Genomic DNA, 25,962 nt, shown 5'->3' on the forward strand with positions numbered 1-25,962 from the left:
GGCTGGAGCGGCACCACTTAGGGGATAAGGACTCACTCAGGCTGGGTCCACGTCAGGGTTCAAGATGGTTGGAGCCTTTTCTGTCCCAGAGGCTCTGACCAGGAGGCCAGTCAACTAAACCTAGGAGTCACTCTGGCAGACCAGGATTCAACAGTAGAACAGGGCTCAAATAGCAGGACAGGCCTCTTAGAGTTCAAGACACATTTAGGTAGCATTGCAGTCCATCCAGGAGCAGCAAAGCAGTCTTCTGCAGTAAACAGAAGGCCACAGCAGCAGGTAGTCCTCTGAAAGTCCTTTTGCAGGTCTGGAAAGTAAAGAGTGGGTCTGAGTCTCCCATGTTTATACCAGGTGACTTTGAATTAGGAGAGATTTCTAGAGAATTCCATTTGAAGTGCTTAAGGTTTCCTGCTTCCCCTGCCCTGGCTCCAAGCTGAATGCATCAACAATGCAGAAGGGAAAAGTAATTTGTGTGCAGGCAGAGCACATCCTATTCAGTTTCAAGTGGGGTTGAGCTCAGGTTCACCCCTCCTCCTACCAGTTGATGGCCCATCCAGGCACACCTAATCTGTCTATTGTGTGGCTGTCTAGAAGGAATAGACAAAGTCAGACTGTCACCTATACCCAGTCATGTGACATAGTAATAGGTTGCAGGCACCAAATAGTTAGGGCATGAAAATGCCAACTTTCAAAAAGTGGCATTGTCAAAATTGTAACTTAAAATCTGACTTTACCATTAAAGAGGATATAAATTACTACAATTTATCAGTCACCAAACATGAAAAGTCTTCCTGTCCCCAATCAAAAGTTAGCAATTATTAATGGTAATAAGGCAAACTAAGGATATCCAATGGGAAAAGTAGGACGCACAGTAGTGAAAACACATTTAGAAGTTTTAGCACTACTAGCACATGCAAAACTTAAAAGTACATATCCAAACTTTTAATTGCATTGCAACCTGCCTTACGGCCTAGAGTCTACCTTAGGGGTGATTTATATGCAATAAAAGGGGAGTTTACGGCTTGGCAAGAGGACTAAACTGTCTAGTCAAATTGGCAATTTATGGCGGCATTTAGGCTGCAATGACAGGCCTGGGAAATGTTTTCAGGGGGTACTTAAGTGGGTGGCACACTAAGTGCTGCACGAGCATTATTTAATGTACAGGCACTTGGTATATGGTATATCACTTTACTAGAGACTTATAAGTAAACGAAATATGCCAATCAGATGTAAGCCAATCATTCTATGTTTTAGGCGGAGAGCACAAGCATGTTAGCACTGGTTAGCAGTGGTAAAGTGCACAGATTCCTAGAGCTAACAAAAACGAATTCAGTAACATAGGAGGGGTGGAGGTAAAGGTTTGGGAACAAAGACTACCCTAAGGCTGACAATAATCGTTGGCTGCAGTTGTTTTACTAATAGCCCTACGTACATACACATACGCATAACAGGAGTAGGAAAGTGGTAGACAGGTAGGGTCATTTGTTCCGAACAAAAGAAAACTGCTCAGCCATTTAGGCAGTAAAGGCTGAAACATGTTGATGTTGAGTGAGCAGGAAAACTGACAAAATGTCCTAATGTGAACAGTGGTTTCTTTTAATCTTGTCAGTTCTTTGGAATGTAAATATAAATGGGTTAAAAAACATTGAACATTTTTAAATATGGCCTGTAGTGAAGAATGTGTACATGTGTATTGTTTCTATGAGGTAGGGAATATCACAGGGCCTGTTACATGGCCCTCTTTGTTCTTATGTTCTATGCAAAGAGATACCCTATGATGAAGCATAATACCAAGTGTGTGTATGCCGGCTTTGAGCCCTTTTAACAGAACGTCTGGAGCAGGGGTACTCATAGTACGGCCTTCCCTGGCGGCCCGCGGACCTTGCAGACATCGTACCCGAGTTTTTTTAGTTTTTTTAAAGTGTCTGCAACCAGAGCTCGACTCAGAGACTCTGCTGCAGGGGCGCTGAGAGTTGAACAAAGCCTCATTAACATGCCAATGGTCTTTTAAAGACCTGTGAAGTGCTCGGGTGCGGCTGTGTGTGTGTGCGCGCCTGGAAGCTGTCAAACCCCAGGCACACACAGGCAGGGTGAGGTGACAGAGGGAGGGAGAGCGAGGGAGGGAGGGAAATAGAGGGAGGTAGGGAAAGGGAGGGAGAGGGAGGGAGGGAAAGGGAGGCAGACAGAGGGAGGGAAAGGGAGGGAGAGCGAGGGAGGGAGGGAAAGGGAGGTAGACAGAGGGAGGGAAAGGGAGGGAGAGCGAGGGAGGGAGGGAAAGGGAGGTAGACAGAGGGAGGAAGACAGATGGAGGGAAAGGGAGAGGGAAAGGGAGAGGGCGGGAGGAAGGGAGAGCGAGGTAGGGAGGGAAAGCAAGGGAGGGAGAGAGAGGGAGGAAAAGGGAGGCAGACAGAGGGAGGGAGACAGAGGGAAGGAAAGGGAGGGAGAGGGAGACAGAGGGAGGGAGAGCGAGAGGGAGGGAAAGGGAGGGAGAGGGAGGGAGGGAGGGAAAGGGAGGAAAAGGGAGGGAGAGCGAGGGAGGGAGGGAAAGCGAGGGAGGGAGGGAAAGGGAGGGAAAGGGAGGGAGAGGGAGGGAGGGAAAGGGAGGCAGACAGAGGGAGGGAGACAGAGGGAGGGAAAGGGAGGGAGAGGGAGTGAGGGAGAGCAAGGGAGGGAGGGAGGGAAAGCAAGGGAGGGAGGGAGAGCGAGAAGGAGGGACGGAAATGCAGGGAGAGGGAGGGAGAGCAAGGGTGGGAGGGAAAGGGAGGGAGAGGGAGACCGAGGGAGGGAAAGGGAGGGAGAGGGAGACAGAGGGAGGGGGAGAGAAAGACAGAGAGAAAGACAGAGGGAGAGTGAGGGAGGGAGTGGGAGGTAAAGAGTGGGAGAGGGAGGGAGAGAGAGGGTGACAGAGTGAGGAAGACAGAGTGAGGGAGACCTCAGAGTGAGGGGGAGGGAAGGAGAGAGAGGGAGACCTCAGAGAGAGGGAGACCTCAGAGTCAGGGGGAGGTAAGGAGAGAGAGGGAGACCTCAGAGTGAGGGAGACCTCAGAGTGAGGGAGACCTCAAAGTGAGGTAGAGGGAAGGAGAGAGAGGGAGACCTCAGAGTGAGGGAGACAGAGGGATACCTCAGAGTGAGGGAGACCTCAAAGTGAGGGAGAGGGAAGGAGAGAGAGGGAGACAGAGGGAATGATGGAGAGGGAAGGAGAGAGAGGGAGACAGAGGGAAGATGGGAGAGGGAAGGAGAGAGAGGGAAGGAGAGAGAGGGAAGGAGAGAGAGTGAGGGAGAGGGAAATAGAGTGAGGGAGAGGGAAATAGAGTGAGGGAGAGGGAAATAGAGTTAGGGAGAGGGAAACAGAGTGAGGGAGAAGGAAACAGAGAGAGTGAGAGAGGGAGACAGAGAGAGAGAGAGTGAGACAGTCAGAGTGAGTGAGACAGAAGAAGAGAGGGAGTGAGACAGAGGGAGAGATGAGAGAGGGAGTGAGAGGAAGTGAGAGGGAGTGAGAGAGTCAGAGTGAGTGAGACAGAGGGAGACGGGGAGACAGAGAGACAGAGGGAGAGAGGGAGAGAGAGGGAGGGAGAGAGAGGGAGACAGAGGGAGAACGAGAGGGAGGGAGACAGAGAGAGAGAAAGAGAGAGAGAGAGAGAGAGAGAGAGAGAGAGAGAGAGAGAGATATGTGTGTATGCCGGGTCTGGTGGCTCAGTGGACGAAGGCGTCCGCTGCAGGGACCTGTGATCAACCTCATGGTCACAGTTTTTTTTGTTGCTCTAGCCCCACCCCCTGCCCCACTGACCCCCCCCCCCACCGGTGCGGACTTCGGACACAAACCACACTGTAAATTTGGCCCCCGAGAGAAAGTTTGTGAGTACCCATGGTCTGGAGGAACACATGCCTATGGCAATAGAAACCTAAAAAGACTTCAATGTTGCACTGTACAGCTGAGGTTTGTAATGTTGTGATAATAGACCTACATTTTCTGATAGCTCAGAAAGAATATTCAGCTTGTGATCACTCTTGCAAATCTGCCTCTTCTGTTCCTTCCCCAGAGCTGATTCACCAATTTTGTTGTGCCCTTCCCTGGAAACAAAGTGGGACACATACTGTCACATACCACTGTAGCTGTCCGTATACAGGGCACATCATCCGCCATTATTATTGCATCAAGTGCAGAAGCAAGATGTGCCTAGTTGTCTCTATGGTAGGATAAACATGACTCCAGGCATTCACCAGCACCTGAGAGTTCTTTGCCCCACAGATATAACTTCCTGTTATTTCCCATTTGTGTAGATGCTTACTGTGGTTGTTAAGAAATTGCCACCTTAGTGCTATAGAAATATTTTCGAGATTGGCTCTGCACAATCCCCAGCTGAAGACTTCTCTTTCTATCATGTTTTCATTAGTTGTTCCTTACATTCGTGCCAGTAATCAACAATTATGAAAGGGAGTGAGACCTTAAGTGTGTACCACAGTACTCCAGATTACCCCTTTTTATCAATAGTGTCACTGGTATACCAGTGGTTTTGTAGTCAGAATGTAATTACTTCTAAACTCTTGGGTTCCTTATGTCACCTTTCTGGGCACTTAAATCCTGCTGAATTGTCCTCATTTTGTAGTCCTTCACCTTCTTAGATCCTCGGTCCCTTAAGGATTTCCATATTGGAACTTTGCCATTTTTGGGAATTTCTCTAACTTTTCCATTGGCTGAATATGAACATTTTAGCCCAATTATTTCCTAAGGGGATACTTATTTTTCTCTAAGGTTGGTTAATACTAATCTCTGATCTCTATTTTCTCTACATTCATTTACATTGTGTTGATCTTTATAGCCTGTATTTCTTTAACAGTAATATTTTTTATCTTGGTTGTTTCACACCAAGCCTCACGCATATTCTTTGGGGATTTTCCTGCTGCTCAGATCAAGCCACCAAAGGCAGCCAAGATTGCATTGCTGATAGGATTTTGAACATAGGTGCTATTTATCAAACTTGATAAATAATGATACTACAGGGTACGTTTATGGGGAATAACATGCAGATTTGGGAGATTAACACCAACATTCTCAAAATATGGTATTTTGATAAACCATTTGATTAGGTTTTTCACTTTACATTTCTGTTTTACAACTGTATCACATTGTTCATGCTTACATTTCATACTGAATTACACTCCCATTTTTGTGGTGCAGTGGCATGGAGGTGGGAACGACTGTTAGGAAATTAGCCAGGTCTTGTGTTTAAGGGGATGTGGTTCATTATTCCCGTGTTGAAGTAAACCCTGTAGGTGAGATCTTGGGTAATCTGTTTATTTCTTAATTTATGGTCTAACTGGGGATATGGTGTTTGGGTGGGGGGTGGTGGGCGGGCATGCGTCTATTCACTATTCAATGTGGTCATGTCGAGGGGCGCGAGTTGTGTTGTTTACTGGGGTGCGATTATATCCGGAGCTTCAGCTGTGGGCGTTGGGTTGGGTGTCGCAGAGTTGGTCGGCTGTGACAATGGTGGTTGAGTTTCGGTCATCTGCTGTCAGAACCGCTGGAGGAGGGCGGCCCATTCTGTGGCGACGCGGCGAGGCCGCACACCCTTTGCCTCCTCGTTTCTTAGTGCATCCTCCTCTGCCATGCCTCATTTATCGACTGCTCCCGTCCAGGCTGCCAGCAGGGGTCCCACGGGAGCATGCCAGTGCATTGTAATGCCCCGTTTCGCCAGTAGGATGGCCAGTGATGCAAACCGTGTCTGAATTTTATATAGTGTTTCCTGTACTGGAATACACAGAGTGCACAGGCTCCCCATGTGGCTATGTCAGGTAGCCCTGTGAGCTCCCGTAGCATAGAGTGGATTGTGTCCCAGTAGGATTGTATGATTGGGCAGCTCCCCAACATATGCCGGAATGTGGCGCTGTGGGTCTGGCAGCGTAGGCAGAGAAATTGTGTGTCTAGGTAGAAATGCTGAAGCTTCTGTGGCGTAAGATATGCCTGGTAGGATGTAAAATTGGATATTTTTAAATCACATTTTTCGTGATATTTTCTTGGGCTACTCTAAGGCATTCCTCAAATTATGATAAATACTGCATGCTTTTCCCCTGTTAAATTTCGGCAGGTTAGACCTGCTAAAATGTAATGAAGAGTGAGTTAGATCAGATCAGAAAATGCTTTATTCGATTTTAAATACTATATAAAACCATAAAAGCAGCAAATACCATAAAAGATACAATTAATTTCATTTACGAAGTAAAATACATCAAACAGCAGCCCTCAAAGTACACTAATCAGTTAATTTTTATAAAAAAGTTAGACTTTTCCTTTTTCTTATTGCACATTTTAAAAAAACAGTCATAATTCCAATAACATACACATTTTCTAGTAATTGTAAGAATAAAAAGGCTGGACGACATTGCCTCCATGCACCTGTTTTTAGAAAAGGGATAATCCATCTAGCACGTTCATTAGTATAAAATTTACAAAAAAGAGTCACATGCATTGTAGTTTGCATTGAAAGATTATCACATGGGCATGTGCAAAGTTTTCTAGACCAATTATTAGTGGTAGGAAAAGATACTAAACGGTGAAAAGTGTCGAACCTGAACCTGGTCAGGATGTATCTATCGTAACCACCTAGGCACACTACTAAATATGGTTGGATAGAACCACAGTTCAAGGTCAATTGGTGCCGAAGGATGGTACTTTTATTAATTTCCAGCCCAATTCTTAAATACTCAAAGTGATTTAAACAGAGTCCTTTTAGCTTTTTTCTGGACATAGTGCACATTGTACCTGGATCAGTATAAAAATCTATTCTCCCTAGATCATTGGACAACTTTCTTATATAACTTAACCAGGGGATTTTACCAGACTGTTCTAGACCCAGGGAGTCTATTAAAATGTCTCTATTTAGTAGCAAGTGTGACGATGTCCAAACTCTATGCCAAAGTAGCATAGGCTGCATTTTAATCAAATCGGCAATATGCGAAATCCCTAATTCACTGTGGCAGTTAAAAACCGGTGTGCTTTGTGGGACTGCTAATATGAATCTTGAAAAAGCGTTTTCTATGACCTGAATAGAGATGACCTGTTGTTCATTTTTGGAGGGTCTTTCGCACTGGCCACCAGTTCCTCCTCTAAAGCGTTGGTATATATAGAGAAGAGGAATGGGGCCAGTACGCAACCTTGTCTAACACCCCTCTCCACGCAGAACGACTTAGTGCATTCTCCCTTTAGGCCATACCTTACCCTAGCTGAGGCTCCTGCGTATAGTTGCCTCAAAAATAGAACCAGCGAGGGCTCAACATAACCTAGTATGGACAACAGAATCAAAGGCCGCGGTTAGGGCGGCAAAAAATGCGAATAAATTCCCCTCCTTGGCATGGATGTACTTCCCCTGAATTAAGATAAAATGTAAAACTTGTTTGACCGTTCCCCTACCCTCCCTAAAACCGTATTGCACAGGGCTTAGAATATTATTATCCTCAGCCCACTGTTGCAGTCTATTAAGGATCACCCTGCCGGCAACCTTCATGAGTGAATCTAGGAGCGATATAGGTCGATAACAAACGGGGTTATCCCTAGCCCCTTTTTAAAAAATTGGTATAATGACGGACTCCGACCAAGTTTTTATAAAACCCTCAGCACAACAGGCGTTTTGTACCCGAGTTAACAATGGAGACCAAACGTCCATTGTAAATGTATACAAGTCTATCGGTGTACCGTCGGGACCTGGAGCCTTTCTGCCCTTGCTCTCATTTATGGCCATCAGGACTTCACCATGAGTAAGATATACATCAATTAGGATGGAAGGAACAACAGTGTCTACTGTTGACTGGTCTTCAAGGGTAGCAGGATCTCCTACATTGTAGCCCATAAACCAGGGAAAAGAAATCAACCCAGGTGTTCTCACTGATTGCAATCTCCATTCTAACTGACTCTTTATTGGCAAAAAACGGCGCCTTAGCTGCCTGCCAAAAATGTGAACAGTCCCTTTTAAGGGAATCCTCATATAGATTCTGCCAAGCCTGCTCTTTAATTTCCTTCTTTCGATTCCTCCTGGCACTATTATATGCCCTCCTAAGCCCCCTAATTTCTTCATTATCTCTAACAGTCTTATGGAGGGTAGCCTTTAAAGCAGAGTAGGTCCTAGTGCAGGTTGTATCGAACCGACCATTCTTATTATTAGTTATCTTTCTGTCAGGGCGACTCAATATTTCTAGGATCACCAGCACAATCCGTGAGTGCGCAATGAAGATATCCTTGTGCCCAATCTTTTCGCTAAGGCACTCTAAGATATAATCTTTTGCCTTGGACATTATTTTAGGATTCAGAACCTCTGAATCTTTACCGCCCAGCTCAAGGAGGATCCGTTTTGCCGCTCCAATACAGGGTCTTGTGTCCAGGCCAACCTCTCAACCACCGGTATAATACTATTACGGGGGAGACTCATTTTAATGCTCAGTGGAAGATTGTCGCTTAACCCATTGGGGTGGATGATAAACTCGTTTAATCAGGATGCATACCTATTTGGGACTATAATAAAGTCTATGGGGGAGCTAGCACCTCTACCAATGAACGTTGAACCAAATTCAACTGGGGGAGAGCATAACTTGTTAGCAAAACCAAGGTCATGAGAAACCATGATCTCGTTAAAACTTTCCTCCCTTTCAGAGTGAACTAAGTGGTGCATATAGGTATTTTGATCTACCTCATTTTCCTATAGCCCACAATGCGCCTCTGAGCAAATTCCGGTGTTAAAGTCCCTGCTCCAAATTGTGATAACATCCATCCCCGTCGTTACAGGTAAACCACACATGTCCTCATTAAGATTTTTTAAAACGCTGCTGACATTTCCCTTGTCTATGTTGTTATAAAAGTTTATAACTGCAACCACAATTTTGTTAGAGACGTGGATGTTTACTATTTGATAATAGGTAGAAGTCCTGAATACTTTAATCTTCCTAACCTATAACAAGTTCGAAATGTATACACAAATCCCCCCTTTGTTCCTGCCATGGGGTGAGTATAGTGCTGGTATATGGAACGTTTTAAATCCATCTATGTGCAATTCGGCCAACAGCCAGGTTTCCTGCAGACATAATATATCACAATTCCTTATGAAGTCAATCCACACCTGATTGGAAGCCTTATATCGAAGCCCAGAAATATTCCAGGAAATTACGCTCACCAACTCTTGTGATGGCTCTGTTTGGAGTTCCAATACCTGTACCTGTTCTGTCAAGCTTGAGTTTAACCCATCTAACGTATCTACCATAAGGGGACCTACCACCCTTAATGAAGGGGAATCAAGGCTAGATGTTTGGCCTCTTAACTCAACGTTAAAAGCTTTGTTCTCATTATCAACTGGCAAGAATGTTTCCAAGCTCTCGATATCCTTGCAGGCTTTTTGATATACAGGTCTGCAAGATGTTAAGGGCAGTTCCTCAATTTCCCTCGCTACAAAAGTATTCATTCCCAATAATTTTCCTGTGGTTTCAAGGCATTCTCTAGCTTGCAAAGTAAAGGAGACTGATCCTTTGTTCTAGTTCGATTTCCTCTATTATCTTGAAGTCAATCAACATCCTCTAAGGAGTATAATGGAAAATACCTATTTGATATTTCCAGATTATATCTCCAATTACTATTCAAATGGGAGCTGTTTTCGCGACCAATATTTTTCTGTTGCCCCACCAGCCGGTAGAAATACCCCAGGGGAAAACCTTTATACCATCAACCGTGGATTCATTTAAGCCTGATCGAGTGAGTATTTCATGGACTAATGCTGGTGAGCCTAATAATAAGACGACACAATCTCCTTTAAAGGTTTTACTGTGGGGACCCACCCATGATACGCGTCTAACCATCTTGAATGTTGCAAACATCTCTCTTGTTAGCCCTGTTCTAAGACCTAGATAATGAATTGTTTTGTTCTTCAAGGTAACCCCCGATTCATTTTTACTCCCAAGAGATGGAGGGACATTTGTCAGAATTATGGTATATGGAACTGCGGCAGGTGGAAGATTTAAATATACACATTAAGAAAAGCTTTCTTGAGCATAAACCACATTATTACTTAACTTGGGTGCTTTATCAAACGAAGGATCAAGTGACATGTTATCAAACGTCTTGTCCCCCCATTCCTATGTGAACCTTTAAGGGGCGCAGTAATAGAAGCTATTAGGTTTAATGGCGGGGGGTCTTGAGGTGGATTATAATTTTCCTTCACAGTGGTCTGTGCTCTATTTGTATTAATATCAATGCATGTATTCTGACTACAATTTTCCCCTGCGCTTACTTTAAGGGTCTTAAAAATGTATGTCAGGTCTAACTCAATTTTATCTAGTCTTGATACCAGGGTACTAGTAGACTCTTTAAGGAGGATGGTTAACTGGGATAACATATTTGATATCCCTGGCACACCATTAGGAGCTTGACCTTTATTTATGGGTTTGGATTTTCTGTTGGAACAAGGGTTTCGCTCTTTAACCTTAGCTGCAACTGGACAATCCTTTCGCAAATTTGGGTCAAGATTAGATCTTCCAGGATCAGGTGTAGCCGAGACCTCATGTACTAATGGGGGTAATTCAGCTAAAATCTCTATTTCTTTTGGTTGCATGAACGTTTTAATGGAGATGATGCTGCGCCCTCATGATCGATTTCAAATATTTCATCACACCCAGTTTGGACACAACCATTGGGACCACTAAAAGGACCCAAAGATGATACTTGGAGTACTGCTCCCCCATCCCGCAGGTCATGACTAAAGGACCTGGTGCTCCTATTTGATGACAGGTTTTGCGACTCTTTATTCAAAGCCTCCTCAACATTGATAATTTGCTTCTCTAAGGCGCCAACTGCCCCAGTCAGGTATTTCATTAAAGATGTACTTGAGTCAGGGACCTTCTTTGTTTTTGGTCCCTGTGCAGAGGTATGGAGTTTTCTTTTCCCCATGTTGAAACCCATACTTTAGCTATGTATGATCTCAAAAGTGGACTTCGGTCCCGATATGCCCTAACTAGAGTCAGGGATGAATATACTGATCACCACAATAATCAAGTCCCAAAGTTTGCTAGTTAACATAAGAAAAACTAAGAAATGTCTTACTGGAAATAGAAAGTAAAACCAAGAGTCCTGGCCCAGCCCGGCCTCCTCTGGGTGATGACAGGCCCGCCCTTGGCCCGGGCTTAGCCCCGGCGAGCCCGCGTGTGTCCCACGCGTGTCCTGCGCCGCGGGAGCTCCCCTGCAGATTTAAATCCCAGCTGGCTTGGTGGCACAAGTCCTCACACAGCTCCTCTCGCGAGACCGCACTGCCTTGTGGGGGATGTAGTTTCAGGGAGTCTGCGGTCCTCGATCAGGAGCTTGGAGCATGTAGCGTGGAGCAACAAGGACGACGATATGGCCTCCCAGAGCAGTCCTCAGGCAATACAGAGGTGCAGAAAGGAGAGCACAAGCAAACAAAACAACCGGCCAAACAGATAAGAGCTTCCCGCGCCGCGGGAGATCCCTTGCCGATTTAAATCCCAGCTGGCTTGGTTGCACAAGTCCTCACGCTGCTCCTCTCGTGAGACCACACTGCCTTGTGGGGAATGTAGTTTCAGGCAGTCTGCGGTCCGCGATCAGGAGCGGGGAGCGTGTAGCGTGGGGCAACAAGGACGACGATATGGCCTCCCAGAGCAGTCCTCAGGCAATACAGAGGTGCAGAAAGGAGAGCACCAGCAAACAAGACAACCGGCCAAACAGGTAAGAGCGAGTCAGTTAACTCATACGATAATTATCGCCTGCGTTAAACACATTCAAACTCATAATTCCAAGTTTATGCATGGGTCTCAATATTACGAAGAACATATTTTCAGGCCCTTAGTGAAATTTGTATGTATTTCCCCAGTGACCCTTGTTTAAAAAAAAAATATTTATTTTCAGTTTTCATGACAGTTGTCAAACACATAACAATAAAAGCAATCCCACATATTCCACCCACCCACAGGTTGTGTTACCTATTTCTCGGTTAACACTGCCAGAGAGTGATTCCTCCCCTTCCATATAGTACCAATGTACAAGGAACATACAGCAAGTCTTTTCTTCTTTTTCTGTTGATGTACCGTTGATGTCCCAGTTCCCCATAAGTTCTACTAATTGCCTCCTGCCAGTCTGTCCGTCTTTGATTCCAGAATCTTCATGTGCTGCTGTCTGAGTCCTGTTGCTGCGATTCCGGCTGTGCTACCTGAGCCCCTGCTTCATCAAATGTTCTTTATATGTCCTCCCACAAAGATCAATTCTGACACCTTTTCATTCCTCTAGGACACTCAAATGTGTGTCCCTTATGCCAGTGCCCACTCAGTTGTGTCCCTTACCCATAGAGATGCAGCAGTCCTTCTAGTCCCTAACTAGCCTATGGCTGTAGGCCCTTTCCATAGAATTAGCGCTACATGCAGAAACCTATACTTCATTGTATTTTTTTTCAATTTCACTGTTATGCGCAACCTGCATTCCCATTGGGAGGGGCCCACAACAATCCCTGTCACTATCATTGGTTGCGTCACCACTTCCAACCAGTAGACTGAAATCCCATCACAAGACCATGTAATGTGTATAAAAGAGGCCCCTCATTGCCCACATCTTCTTGGATAGATTCTACTTAGCTTAATTTAGGTCAGATACATATAATGCACATAATTAAAGTGAATCAGTTTGACTCTGGAGTTGCCAAAGACCCCTTTTATCAAGGCACAAGTGATCTTCCAGTGGCTATCTGAAAGACATTTGCCTAAATCATCCCCCCAGGCCAATCTGTCTTTCAGCTCTGTCTGTACCCAGATCAAGGGCTGCCTGAAGAGTCTCTATCCAAGGAGCTGGCTCCAGAAATCCAGTCTACATCTCTGGCAGTCCCAGCAATCTTGGCATTGTGATCCTACACTACCATGAATGCTTCATGTGGGCCCTGGAAGAGAAAATCATGTCCCCAGAGCATACGTTACCCAACGACTGACATCTTCCCTCCCTCCACTGTGTGATTAACATATCCGTAGTTATGCGCTTAAACAGTTGCAGTACCCACAATTGAAGGTCCCTCAAGAATTGTGAATGCCTGAGGACCCCAGAGGCCCTTTACTTCCAGACCCAGGCAGTATGTCTCACTATATATGATTATGAATACTCCCCAGCCACTCCCAACTCTTTCATTGGCAATTCCATCATGGGGTGTCATTACAGGTCCACTTAACAGTCATTTCTTCCAATTATCCTCGTCTGTGGCCAATTTGGTTGCATGCTGTATAGTCCCAATCCCTACACCCCTTGATCCAATTTAAACATATCCAGAACGACTCTGCTCCACTTTCCAGCCCATACCAGAAAGACCAGCAGTTTTGAATGTGTTGTGTGGCAGAGGGCACAAAGAGTTTTATACAGTGTAGAGACATCTAGGGAGAATCACCATCTTTGCAATTATAATTCTTCCTGTAATAGATAGGGACCACATTTTCTGAAACTGTATTGATGACTGTAACCCATCCAGTATCCTCCCCACATTGTACCAGTACTGTTTCTAAGTTGTCAGTGTCACCATTATTTTGATGTACTTGAACTTATTCAAATTCCATTTTAGGCAGCTGGTTCTCAAAGCATCCTACCAGGGACACCAGAGGAAACAACAAGAGTATTTTTCTGTTGATTCTCAGTCCTACCATGGACAACCTTGGACGAGATTCTCTTGGATGTGTTTCGTAAAACAAGGTGTTGTCCATGTACACTGAGATCACTTGGATGGAGTCTTCAATTTCAATGCCCCAGACCCTGATCTTCTTCCGGAGCTTAATTGACAAAGACTCCAGTGCCCAAGCAAATAGCAGTGGAAAAAGCGGGCAGCCTTGTCTGATGAAATCTTTTTTGCAAGTCGTCCATATTTATTCATACATTTTGAAATACTTTGGGATCTGTAAGAGATTAAACTTCTCTGTTAGAGACTACATGCCCTGGGACAAAGACAAGTCACAACCTAAATCTGAGAAAATCTGACACCTATGTCCTACTGAAAACAGAGAGAAAGCAGGAATTAGATGTCAAAGAAGTTAAATGATCACTGAAAAGGTTAGTCTTCAATAGGAAGACAACAGTGTATGAGAGTACTAAGTATTGTGACTCATTGCTGAATTGTGCAAGAGTTAAGAATTCCCTTGTAGAAAGCTGGCTCTGTATATACTGTACCAAAGTAATGTATAGTGTGCACAAAGTCCAGGGCGTCCCTAGAGGTATAGCTGAAGCTGAATTAGGTAAGTACTAACAGCTCTATTTGTGGTAGTGTGGGCATGCAGTTAGGCTTATCCAGAGCATGTGATAAGCATTTATTGTAGTCACTCACTCAAGGACTGATTACACACACACTCAGAGACAGAGACGAAATCCAGACCAATTAGGTAAGTATAAAAAGGTATACTTATGTTTTATTTAAGAACTAAGTAGTGCTTGGCACAGGTAAGTAAAATATATTCTCAAATGCAATACTGTTCAAGGAAATGCAGTTGTAGCTGAATGTGCAGTTGTTAAAGGTTTGTATCACTTTAAAATGCAGTTTGAGTTATACAATAAGTACTTTCAGGTTGCTTTTAGTTACATTTGGATTACTTTGAGTACTGGGGGTGGTATGCCTAGATACCACACCTCAGCATCTCACAATACAAGGTAAGCATGACTTTTTGTACTTTGCAATTGAGTTTTCTTTTCTCCATACAACAACAGTTCAACACTTAGAACATTTTTAGGCCCAAAATCTCTTAACATAGGTTCCTATGGGAGAAAAGTGTTAGTGCTTATCCAGGTAAGTACATGACTTACAAGTGGGAGTTTTGGGGGTTCTCCAAGGTCTAGATTGGCACTCGAGATGCACCACCAGCGGGACTGGGACAGCCGGGTGCAGAGTGCAGGGGCCTAAATACTAAATTTAGGGGCGTTAAAGGGGTGTGCAGGTCGGGACTAAAGAGTCCCTTCCTTGGGGTGGGTACACCCCCTATTATGCCACCCTCTAGTGGGAGGGGGCATTTGCCTCTTCCTAATTGTCTGAGTCCCCCCATCTTCAATATGGAGGGGACTAAGATGTGTGCTTCCGCTCGCCTCCCCCACCTGATTGGTGGGGTTGGCAATGGAAGGCACACCTCTCTTCCTAGTATGGTTTTCCCGCCGATTCTCCCACCCAAAGTGGAGGCCAGAACTGGTGGGAGACAGTTTCTGGGGGCAGCAAAAGTCAGTGACAGCTTCCAAAGGCGACAGGCCTTTGAAGCTTCTCTTTTCGTGGACCCAGCCCACCCTGGGGGAGGAGGCATGATTCCTCTGCCCAGGATGACCTTTGTTTCTGGACCCAGAGAGCGGAAGCTCTCTCCCCAGGGGTCCAGAAACCTGGCTGGTGGTGGCAATTGGCGGGTAGCCATTCAGGAACCACACCAGGGGTGGTTGATTCTAAGGGGGTGTCTCTAAGATGCCCTCTGAGTGCATTTTGAATTAAATCCAACACTGGCATTGGTATGGGTTAAATGTGCTTAGAAGTTTGCTACCAAACTTCCCATTTTTTAGTAAAGCCATTAAGGAGCTGTGGAGTCTGTAATGACAAACTCCCAGACCATATTCCCTTTATGGCTTTACTACACTTGCAGGAGCTTGCCTCCTGGATGGCCAACAACTGCCTGAGGCTGAATGGTAGCAAGACAGAGGTGCTCGTGGTGGGGGGGGGGCCCGTCTGTGTGGTCATCGGCATGGTGGCCAACCTGTCTAGGCCCAGTCCCCATGCCATGCCACCAGGCTAAGAACCTGGGTGTATGGGTAGATTCGGACCTTACATTCGAACCGCAGATTAGTCGTGTGGTGGGGGCGTGCTTTGGTGTCCTTAAAGGTCTACGCAAAATTATGGACCTTCTCCCTATAGAAGCTAGAAGGACGCTAGTGCATGCCCTTGTCACCTCTCGATTAGAATATGGTAACCTATTGTATTTAGGTGCCACAGTTAGGAGCCTAGACCGATTGCAGGTGCTGCAAAATGCTGCGGCTCGGTTGGTCCTTAGGCTCCCTAGAAGGGACGCCGCTAAAAGTGCCCTGGAGGCTCTTCATTGGCTCCCTGTCAGAAAGAGAATTGCGTTTAAGGCCCTATGTACGTGCCACCGGATTATTCAAGGCATTGGGCCTAGGCCCCTGCAGAACCTCATCACTGCCTACAGGCCCGGCCGGTCCCTTAGATCTACTGGAACTGGCCTGTTGGTTATCCCCAAAGTCAAAAAGACCCGAATAGGTGGCAGATCCTTCCGGCTTCTGGCAGCTAGGAGCTGGAACAAACTCCCGCTTGAGCTTCGATTGGAACCCTCGGAGATCAGGTTCAGAAGAAAGCTCAAAACACATCTGTTCCTTCAATAAAATTCCTGGGCGCCTGAGCACAGTAGGGGGCTTTGGGATTTCTCACTCGCTGTAGCGCGGGGACACGCCGTTGGGCGTAACCAGGCGCTTTATAAGCTTCCTTATTATTATTATTATTACACTTACAATGTAGGGGTACAGGTCTCATGCCACTGTACCCTCACCTTAGGGCTAGTGCACCCTTTTTGAGGGGTGACTTACTTAGGCCTTAGGCAGTGGGTTGCAGGCATGGCAGACAGAGATATGTGCTATGTCGACACTTCACTTTTCCCTGCACCAAAACATGCAGCCTGCAATAGCAGTGTGTGGGTATAGAGGTACAGGGTCCCTAAGGGTGGCACAATAGGTGCTGCAGCCCTTAAAGGTCTTCCCTGGTCTTATTGCCCTTGGTACCCATGGTACCTTTTACAAAGGGCTTACCTGCGGCCAGAGATGTGCCAATTGTGGGTACAAATTACAGTCTTGGGAAAAAACACAGGCCGTGGGAACCTGATTGTCAGGGACCCAGAGCACATCAAGTCAGGCTGCATGAGACGTCAGGCAAAAAGTGGACGTAACCATGCAAAAGGGCACTTTCCTACATCCCTCGATATGCTTTACAATCTTCTTAAGGGACAAGAAACTCTCATGCTGGAACCAAAGAAACCGGTACTGCAAAGCAAAGCAGTTCCCTCACTGCTTGGTGTAGTATTTGTTATTCAAGCACTCAATGTACACTACATAGATATTTATATATAGACAAAGGTTGACATCTACAATGGCAGATTAAAATGTTCATCAACAGTCCAGGGTCAGGTAAAGTTCAGCAACAAAGTGGCCTACTTTGTTTGTCTTCTCTGCCGTCTCTGATTCCGATGAAGATCAACAATGTTCCCTCTGTACGAGACCATAATGTGTTTGTTCAGAGATCTGACTATTGGAAGAGCCTTAGTAAGCATTATTGGCCTGTCTGATTCACAGAGTGCATTTAATTTATTTGGGATGACATAAGTTACACCACATCTCACAATGACTGAAATCAATGCACTTGTTTCCAGTATATCAGATATCAGTTTTTAGACCAGTGTTCAGCCTGCTACATTCACCATTCTTATGTATCCTCCTACTCCATTTCTCAACATTGTCCCTTCATCTGTGGGCACTTTCACGGTCTGCTATTACTCCTCTCACTCTCTGCCTATTCTGGTTTTCCCATTAGATAATTTATCCACTGTTATTGCCACTGATAGACTGCCACATTATCTAATGTAGTAAAAATCAATGTAGCATGTGTGTGACTGTTTGAAATCTCAATATTCAAAATATGTTTCCTAAAAGGCCAATCGTTTAGACCAATGGAGAAGAGGAACCACAGTGGTGTATCCGAATTCATCCTCCTTGGATTTTCAGAGCCTCCAAATCACAAGGTCATTCTGTTTGTGGCTTTTCTAACAATATACCTGATAACCCAAGTGGCAAATTGGACTATCATTTTCATCATTCAGGTGGATGCTCAGCTTAACACACCTATGTATTTCTTTCTCAGCATCTTGTCGTTTATGGACATCTGCCTGACAACCTGCACAGCTCCCAATTTGCTGGCCAATGTCTTTTCAAAAAAGAAAAGTATCTCTTTTGTGGGATGCTTTCTGCAACTCCATTTCTTACTTTCCTTTGGGAACATGACTCTCTTTCTGTTGGCCATCATGGCCGTCGATCGGTACCTTGCCATCAGTAAACCACTGCATTATGTCTTTCTGATGAGTAAGGGAATCCAGGTACGACTGGTGGCTGGATCCTGGCTGATTGTCTCTCTACACTCTGCAGCACACAGTATCCTGGCAGCTAGACTATCCTACTGTGGATCCAATGAGATACAGCACTACTTCTGTGACCTTGCACCTCTTTTCAAGCTATCTTGCTCTGACACATCTCCCAACGAGCTCCTGCTTTTGACTGAGACATCACTGTTCCTGCTGATCCCCTTCTTCTGCATCATCATCTCTTACATCCTCATCATCCACAGCATCTGGAGAATGCACTCAAAGGAAGGGAGATCCAAGGCTTTCTCCACCTGCTCCTCCCACCTCTCTGTTGTGGCTATGACATACGCCCCATTGTTGTACACATATATCCGCCCAGCCTCAGCCTATTTGCTCAATAAAGACATCATTGTCAGTGTGCTGCACACCATGGGCTGTTCCCTGCTCAACCCATTTGTCTATAGTATTAGAAACAAAGAGGTCAAGATGGCTTTGTCTAAGGTCCTGGTCAAAAGGGTATTTTCCTTGAATAAGTAAACATCATGTCTATAGTGTCTTTGGGGTTCTTGGTGTAGTGGCATCCAATTAGAGAAACTGTAGGAAAATGTTATATCACATATATTTTTCATGTACATGTTTTTAATGTATCTGAATGTTCATTCAGTTATAGTGTTCCAATAATCGTGAATGAAACATGGACTGTATGTGTTGTAATTTTACTCATGAATCTGAAATCTAGTTTAAAATGCCCATAAACCCCTAATTAAAAAGGTGATAAAATTATAGCATTCTAATGCAGATGCTGTTGTCACATACTCGAAGCAGCCTTACCACTGTATTACCCTTCGTAATACAGCCTAACTCCACTTTGCCATGGCACTCTTTTCTCCACCATCAGGTGTTTCAATTGTTTAGTTGCTCCTCTTCTTTGAGATAGGTAGATTTTTGCAGTAAAGCAAGTATGTTGGAAATATATTTAGGCTTTCCCTTGTGGTACACAGGAAGCTAAAAAGCCTTGTTAGACCTGGCATTTTTAGCATGTTTACCCCCAGACTTTTTGCTTTTTGACCAATTTTTCGTTGGCTTTAGGACTCTTGGCACTCGTCCAATGCTAATCAGTGCTAAAGTGCATATGCTCTCTGTGTAAACTGTGATTCTGATTGGTTATCCAAGATTGGCGTATTTGGTTTACTGGTAAGTCCCTAAAAAGTGCACTGAGTATGCCAGGGCCTGTATTAAATGCTACTAGTGAGCATGAAGCACTGCTTGTGCCACCCACACAAATAGCCCTGTAAATGTGTCTCAGACCTACCAATGTAGTGTCTACGTGCGCAGGTTTGAACTGCCATATTGACCCTTTTCTTACATGTAAGGCACCCCTCAGGTAGGCCCAGGTACCCCCATTGGCAGGGTGTAGTATATGTGAAAAATAGGTCAAGTGCTGCCGTGTGCTACATGTCCTGATAGTGAAATACTGTGTATTTCCCTTTTCACTGTTGAAAGGCTAGCTGTCACAAAGGCTACCTTTGGAGCTGAACTGTAACATTTAATATGGGTAACTTTCATTTGGGAACAGCTAGAGATTTGGAGTTTAGGCTCTCTGAACTAAAGGCCAGATGTATCAACATTGAATTTTGCAATTCCATAATAGCGAATTTTACTGATTCTCAATTATGGAATTGCAAAATGCAATGTATGTAGGTTTCGCAATAATAATTGCGATTCCTACCTATTCCTTATTTGCGGCTCGCAAATTGTGAGTCGCAAATAAGGAATGGCTTCCCATTCATTCCTATGGGCCTAGAGGCCCATAGGAATGAATGGGAATTGAATGCGCAATTTGCGAGTACCCAATAGGTACTCGCAAATTGTGCATGAAATTTCAAGGTTGCAAGGGTGCCAAATGGACACCCTGTTGCACCCGTGAAATATACATGTGTGTACATGTGGCACAAATACATACCCTAAGGGCATGTATGTGCGCCACATGGCACCTAGAAAAATGCAAAGAAGTGCATTTCACTTGGAATTCGCAAATGATCACCAACTTGTAGTTGTGACTCCCTATTTTGCGATTGCCTTTTGGGATGGTACATCCCAAAAGGCTTTTTTCTGTTTGCAAATGAGCCGATTCTGTGAATCGTCCCGTTTGCGAACGGGAAAACGCTTGATACATCTGGCCCTAAGAATTTAATAACACATCTTTTGGTAAAGGTGATTTTTTTAAATTGTGTGTTAAAAAATGCCACTTTTAGAAAGTAATACAACAGGGGATTTTACCTATACCTCTAGTACTGATTGAAAAAACAATTAATGCATAAAGAAGGGTAAACCAACATTTATTAGTTTGCCCTGACACTTGATTTATGTCATTCTTTTTTTTTAGTTTTAGAACTTTTATCATTTCAGATCAGAGAAGGAACATCATCAACTTCACATTAAACCATACATCAATGTTAAAAAACAAAAACAATATATTCAATTAATATGAAACAAATAATCATACAATACAATTGTGCTCTCTAGTTACAAAAAAATAATATGAAGAAAATCATTCAACAGTTTCCAAAGGACAGTACAAGAAAAAACACTACGGTTGACAAATGAAATTACATTCCAGGGGGTGAACCAATTATGATTGCACCCACATTCTTGTTCCAGTATTTACTATGTTTGGATATTGTTTAACACAGGGAATGTAACGAATGCCGATGGCACAACTCAAAAAAAGAATGACATAAATCAAGTGTCAGGGCAAACTAATAAATTTTGGTTTACCCTTCTTTATGCATTAATTGTTTTTTCAATCAGTACTAGAGGTATAGGTAAAATCCCCTGTTGTATTACTTTAAAGGCCCAACCTACCCTCTTTCACACACGGCCAAACCCCCCTTCTTTATAAAAATAAACTTTTAGAAAGTAAGCATTTACTTACTTGACAATTTTGTGTGCCTCTGCTTGTTTGTGTATTCAGCATCTGTTTTTGGAGTGATAGGAGCTGGGGATGTGCATTCACTCTAGACAGTCATAAGGGGATTGAAGTGTGTCCTGCCTTTCCTGGGTGACGCATAGCTGGGCGGAATACACCTGGTCTGCATTTAGAGTTGTGGGAGGAGTTTCAACTTGCACCTGAATAAGCCATGTCTGCTCTGCACAATGCTGTCTCCACTTCCTGTAGTGAAGCTGGACCAAAGAGGGCAGAACTGGTTTGGACTGGGCTCAGAGACCCTTGCCACAAAGGCTTCAAAGACAAAATGGGGTATAAATATTAGACCTGAAACCCCAGAACTTTAGATTACTCCTGGACTATGAGGGCCCTGCCAAGAAGAAGAGCTCAAGAGCTTTTAGGAGGAGTACTGCCCTTTTGCTGTGTGTTGCTTTGCTGGGTTGTGCTGCAGTTGCTGCTTCTGTCCATGGGCAGTGGAAAGGACTGGACTTTTGCCTTGCTGTGGTATCCTGTTTAAGACGATTCTCCAAGAGCATAAAGTAGAGCTTGCCTTCTGTTCTGAAGTCTCAGGACACAAAGACTTCACCTGCATCTTGCTTAACAGCACCTGTATTCCCCTGCAGAACTCCTGATTGCCAAAGGGTGCCAATTCCAGTTCCTGGGCCCTTGGAATCGTGTGGTTGTTGCTGCAACCCAAGAAAAACAACACTGACAAGTTATTGACACTGCCAGTGATGCAGCGACCTGCACCAAGGCCGGGGGCACCGCGCATGAAGAGCACAACGCACCTCCCTGCCTGCACCACAGCTCCAACTCCTGCAAGTTATCGATCACTCTGACATTAGCTCTCGCATTGCTGTCGATCGCCACCAGAGCTTGCCTCTTAACATCACGGAGCTGATAACTAATGTCCATGACTTCCAGAACTCATCGACACTGCTCTGCTGAACGGAAACATTGGTTCACGGCAGACACTGCCTCACGTCCCATGCCAGCCTGGTTTCGATGCCTCGCCTCCTCGGGGACTCGACTCCTCACGCCCTTGCCTCCCCTGTGGCAGTAAGACGCTGGCCTTGTCTTGGCAATCGACACCTCACTTCCACCATGCCATGCACAGTCCTGTTAACTTCGTTTTCCAAGGTACTGTTACATGTCAGTCCATGTGACTCCGTGTCTGGCCCGCACACCTCATGGTTGGCACCGTTCTTTGGATTTGTGCTTGTCAGGGTGTTGTAATATCCCAAGTTGGAGCTATATGGTTCTGTGAGCTGTATTTGTGCAGTAATCCTTTTAAATGTTATATTTTGAATTTGAATTGTGTACGTTGGATTTTTGTTTTGGTTTGTTCTTGCTTGGTTTAGCTAAAGTTACTTTATTTTCCTAAACTGGTGGGGTGTCTTTTTGTATCTTTTTCACTGTGTTACTGTTTGTCTGGGTGCAAATACTCTACACATTGCCTTTTGGATAAGCCTGTCTGCTCATGCTAAGTTACCAAGGGGGAGTTGGCCTGTGGGCCGCTCTGGGTGCCGCTGGCGCCAGCATTGCCCGTCCTCGCGTCTGCGGCGCGGCTTGCCCCCTCTACCCCCCCCGGTAGGGAGGGGACTACAAGGACTCACAGCCTGTCCTACCGGACCACGAGGGCGCCTGGAGGAATTGCTCCGTGGTCGCCTGACCCACACCTCACAGGACGCCATCCACTGCTGCGGGTGACCCGAACCAGACAGAGCCCTACTCAGCCACTACAGAGGGTACAAGACCCATTGCCCGGCACGGCCACACAGCCATTTCTGACAGTGCCGGTGCGAGGGGACGAGAAGACACACGAAGACCTGGGCCGGGTGGCCCTGCAGCGCGACCACAATGGGAAAGCGCGACCTCAATCAGCGCAAACTGAACTTTGCTGGGGCCTCCCTACCCGTCACTGACCCCCCACTGGAGGCCCGAATGGAGGCGACTGGGGGTGAGGACCGGGAAGATACCACCTCCCTCATGACAGCCATGATGACAGAGATGAGGGCAGGTTTCAAGGCGCTGGACGGGCGCTTTGACAGTCTGGAGCGCCGCATGGACGACATGGACTCCAAACTCCAGGCACACGACCGACGGCTGGACCTAGCAGAATCCAGGATTTCCGATGTAGAAGATGGCGCAGCGAAATCCCTGAAGAGGCTGGAGAGAGTGGAGAGGATCCTCAAGGAGGTGGCCATCAAAAATGAGGATCTTGAAGCCCGGGGACGAAGAAACAACGTGCGCATTACTGGCCTGGCGGAGACGACGCAAACTGGCCGGATGGACACGTTTGTTGAACAGTTGCTCATTGATCTCTTTGGCCGAGAATCCTTCACTCAGGGCTTTGTGGTGGAACGTGCCCACAGATCGCTGGGGCCCCGGCCCAAAACAGGTCTCCCACCACGCCCCATCGTAGCCCGCCTCATGAACTTCAGAGACCGCGACACAGTCCTCCGGGCGGCAAGGGACCGTGGTGAGGTGACATGGCAGGGCAACACGCTTTCCTTCTTTCCTGATTTCACCTTCACAGTCCAGGAAGCGCGCAAAAAGTTCAACGGGGTTAAGGCCACACTTCGGAATCTTGGTCTGCGCTACGGAATGCTCTACCCAGCTAGACTCAAAGTGGACATTGATGGCAGGCCCCGCATCTTTGAAACACCCACGGAGGCCCAGGAATTTTGCCACCATTATAAGCGACGTGACGAGGGCCCCTCTCGGTCTGGGTCCCACCCGCCTGCTTCCCCGCTCGGACATGCCTCCCAAACCAGCGTTGATTTATTTGCCGAGACGGGCAATGGCTGAACATTTTATCTAGACATTTTGGGCTGAAACATTTTTTGCTCTTGTTACCTGGCGCACGGACTGGTTTGGTCGCTCGTGCGCAGATCATCCTATATCGTTTACTCCCCGACCGGCGTGGCGTTGCCACTCCCCATGGCGGATGCCACTGTTGTCTCACTACTCTTTTTCTTAATGCAGCTGAGCTATACTCTTTCATTGTATTTTGCAACCCTGTGTTTTGTTTGGCTCGCTGCTTGGTTCATAGGGATATGCCTCCCTGGGTTGTTTGGAGGCTAGGTGGGGGGAGGGGGTAGGGTAAGTTTGTTAGTTAGTTTGAAAGCATTCTGCGCACAGATGGCAGACACACACCACATTCCATCGCACGTCTCAGTAGCCCCTGGCTCACCCTGGATTGCACATATAGACACGATCTCTTATGACCAGACAGCCTAGGCGGGATGACTTATCCCGGATTACCCTGATGTCCTGGAATGTCAGGGGCCTAAACGACACAAGGAAGTGCAGGCAGGTCTTCAACTACCTCGGCAGACATACAATCGATATTGCGTTTCTTCAGGAGACGCACCTGAGTCCTACGGGGTCCCGGCTGCTGGCGAGGAGCTGGGGATCACACCGCTTTTTCTCTGACTTTAGCAGATACTCCAGGGGGGTGGCCATCTTGGTGCATAAGCGAATACCCTTCATGCTACACTCCACGGTGGAAGACCCGGAGGGCAGATACTTGTTGGTGACAGGCTCACTGTTTCATCAGACGGTTACCCTGGTAAACGTGTATGGCCCCAATGTTGACACCCCTGCCTTCTTTCACAACTTACAGACAAACTGACCACGACAGCCACTGGCCACTTACTTGTCGGGGGGGACTTTAATTTACTCCTTAACCCCACACGGGACGGGACTTCCACCGCTGCAGACACTAAGAAACACTCCAGACCGGTCATGGTTGAAATATGTGAGGACTACTCCCTCGTAGACATCGAAGCTAGACTACACGGGAATTCCACGGAGTATACACACCATTCCAGCTTCCATAACACTTGGACTAGACTAGATTACTGGCTGCTCTCCCCCGGGGTGGCTGAATGGGTGACATCACACACCACACTGCCGCGTACACTTTCGGACCACTCCCCAGTGGCGTTACAGCTAGATATACCACGACCTGGCGGCTTTGAACGGCAATGGCGGTTCCCTGGTAAGGCTCTTGCGGACACGGTGTTCACCGAAACACTCCGAACTGCTATCATGGACTATTTTGAGCTGAACACGGGGTCAGTGGACACACACTCTACCTTGTGGGAGGGGTTTAAGGCCACTATAAGGGGGGTATGCATTGCCACTCATGTGGGAGTTCTGCGCTCTATTAGAACCACGCTTACACGCCTGGAGAAAGACATCCGACAAGTGGAGGAGGACCAGCTCCGAGCCCCTTCTGAGACACTTGAAACGCGCCGCCTTTCCCTGCTGCTGGAGTTTCGGGAAACGGCCGATAGAGAGCTACATTTTCTGGCCACACAGCACTCGGCACGGCAGTATGGGGAGGGAGACAGACCCGGGAGGCTGCTAGCACACCTACTACGCCCGCCACGACAGGCGCAGTACATCACGGAAATAACGGCCCCGGATGGTACGCGGCGGCATACCACCCCCGAAATATCCCACACCTTCTTCTCCTATTACACTATCCTCTACTCCTCATCCATTGCCAACGACCTGCGCGCTCAAGGCTCCTACCTTGACGAAATTGCATTGGTCTTTCTGGAAAGACACATGCAAGAGTTCCTTGCACACCCGATAACATCCGACTCGGTAGTGGAAGCCATAGACGCTTTACGAGGCTCGGCGGCTCCAGGTCTCGATGGCTTCTCGGCAGATTTTTACAAGGCCTACAAGGAGGAACTGGTGCCGGAGTTATTAGAGGTCTATGCTGAGGCTCTGGAGACGGGTGTCTTGCCCCCCACGTTTAGGGAGGCGGTTATCATCTTGCTCCGGAAACCCGGAAAGGACCCTGCCCTCTGTGGCTCCTATAGGCCCCTTTCGCTATTGAATACTGACTATAAAATCTTGGCGAAAGTAGTGGCCACGCGGCTGGCCCTTTT

The 25,962-nt window shown here is 46.2% G+C and overlaps 1 protein-coding gene and 1 long non-coding RNA gene across 2 annotated transcripts in view; one reads left to right on the forward strand and one right to left on the reverse strand.

Moving 5' to 3' along the window:
• LOC144819879 (uncharacterized) overlaps positions 1-25,962 on the reverse strand; it is a 305,031-nt gene that overhangs the window by 42,009 nt on the left and 237,060 nt on the right. The window lies entirely within an intron of this gene.
• LOC144819144 (olfactory receptor 1f45-like) lies at positions 17,698-18,642 on the forward strand. The gene has a single exon (XM_078677124.1). The coding sequence runs from the start codon at positions 17,698-17,700 to the stop codon at positions 18,640-18,642; it is 945 nt and encodes a 314-aa protein (XP_078533250.1).

This window comes from Lissotriton helveticus, chromosome 2_1 (assembly GCF_964261635.1).
Source record: "Lissotriton helveticus chromosome 2_1, aLisHel1.1, whole genome shotgun sequence".
Lineage (NCBI taxonomy): Eukaryota > Metazoa > Chordata > Amphibia > Caudata > Salamandridae > Lissotriton > Lissotriton helveticus.